General features: G+C 36.5%; 1 protein-coding gene across 1 annotated transcript in view; it reads left to right on the top strand.

The window, feature by feature from the left end:
- Positions 1-1,982, top strand: part of tpm2 (tropomyosin 2 (beta)) — a 13,805-nt gene that overhangs the window by 4,999 nt on the left and 6,824 nt on the right. The window contains exon 2 of the mRNA XM_005751328.2: positions 1,690-1,860. Coding sequence (XP_005751385.1) covers positions 1,690-1,860 — 171 coding nt within the window. The remainder of the gene's footprint in view (positions 1-1,689; positions 1,861-1,982) is intronic.

Below are 1,982 nucleotides of genomic sequence, written 5' to 3'. Positions count from 1 at the left end.
AGATCACATTAGCTTACTGTGTCTGGTCACAGTGATGGTTGTTACCTTATGTGTACTGTCATTCTTAAATGTTCTGTCACTATTCAATCCAGTCACTTCAGGTGTTTAGCACTGGGTTGTAACTGAAATTAAGGTCATGTAGGCCATCACTAATGCTATAAAACTAGTAGCAAGTCTTAGCTTCTACTATGTCTGAAATATGCACAAGCTACTTTTACAGTAAGTCAAACTTTACACTCCATCAACTTATACATATCCAAAAATCATCACCAATTCATATGATGTAAAAGCTATTTGTGCTGAATCCTCCAAATCACTATCATCATTTGCAGTTAACTCATTTTCAGCTACTTGAGAAAAATGATTATTAGCACATTGAGGACAATTACAACTAATCTATCAAGTCTTAACAGTTTATTAGGCAAGATTTTATTTTGGGCAGCATGGTAGTGCAGTGGTTAATACTATGGTTAACTATTTGGAGCTTACCGCTGTAACAATCTTCAATATCTGTACAGGTACTTGAATTACTACTATATTTAATGAGCATATATTTAACTTTCTATTCCTACAACTATAATAGTTTTGTTGGATGTATTATGTTTGACTTATGGAACAGGATTAGTAGTGAAACTGGGGCCACAATGCCTTTTATGAGAGTCACAGTCATTTTTGTGGTCTAGTTTTCTTTAAAAGTTCTGAGTCAAAATGAGCAATGCAGGAAAGAGTGAGACCACATGCATTGGTCCTAAAAGGAGTGGAACTTTGTCTTGTCTGCAGAGTCACTGTGAGGTTTCCAAAGATGGAAAAGCATCAGAGCAATGCATTCATTTGTTTATGCTTCCTCTGCTTGTAACTGATGTTCACTCTAACATAAATACCTTTGCCTTGGGACATCAAGTTCTATTCTCAAACACATTTATGTTGTGCATGTAGTAATGCACTGTACTATATGTACTTTGAAAATAATTTGAAATAAATAATTTGAAAAGTTTGACTTTTTACCATCATTAGTGCCTTTACAAATTGTCCTTCTTATTGACACTTTAGCCAATTTTTTACTTACATTATCTGGAGCTGTGCAAAAAAATATGAGCAGTCATATTCCATGTTGTATTGCTGTACTGTTAGTATAAGGGTGAAAAATGAACCTAATCGAGTATACTGTTATATAAAAATATGAATTATTATAATCTATAATCTATCTAAAATCTTACTTTATTACCTATGAAGGAATATTAGAAAAATGATCTGTCCAAATAACTTGTGTCATTGCTAAGCTGTGTTCCATTTACCTCTGAGGATGAGGCTAGTGAACTCTGAGAAGCCTGGGAAAACAGGATTAATTTTGTTCCTGCAAGGTAGATGGTTCAGTAGCAAAACAAAACTGCTTATTTATTTATTTATTTATTTATTTATTTTAAAACCACTATGGAGCACATTCATTGGTAGAGCCTGTTCAACTCTCTATTTATAGAACATGTATATATTACCATTTTTACAGTGTTGCTAATGTTTATGTGCAAAGCCTCCATCTTCAATTCTTAACTCGAAGGTGGAAGCCCGAGTTGGAAATCCGAGTTAAGCGGGCGTTCCATTTGAAAAGAGTGACTTCCGACTTCACCTGGAACGCCAACTTTTATTTTGAAACAGTAACCAGAAAACTCTTGCATTGATTCCGACTTACAGTTGCCAAGGCAACGCCGTGACGCCTGCGAAAAGCTCGAAGTTGAAAATTCGCAGCATGGCGACTTTGACGTCCATAGACTCTGTCAGACGGAAAATACAGACACTGCAGCAAGCGACGCATGAGGCCGAAGAACAAGCAGAGCTGCTGCGGGAAGAAGCTGACATGGAGAGGCAGGCCAGGGAAAGGGTAATACTCAGAAACACCGTCTTAAGACCGCTACACCGGAAACTGCAGTCGTCAATGAACGGCTGTTTCCCCTTTGTTTGTAAAAGAGGAAATATAACTATAAAAA

Source organism: Pundamilia nyererei, unplaced genomic scaffold (genome assembly GCF_000239375.1).
Source record: "Pundamilia nyererei isolate P.nyererei 1_Seehausen unplaced genomic scaffold, PunNye1.0 scaffold00306, whole genome shotgun sequence".
NCBI lineage: Eukaryota > Metazoa > Chordata > Actinopteri > Cichliformes > Cichlidae > Pundamilia > Pundamilia nyererei.
Note: the sequence above shows the minus strand (reverse complement) of the source record. Positions and strands in the feature narration are given on the sequence as shown.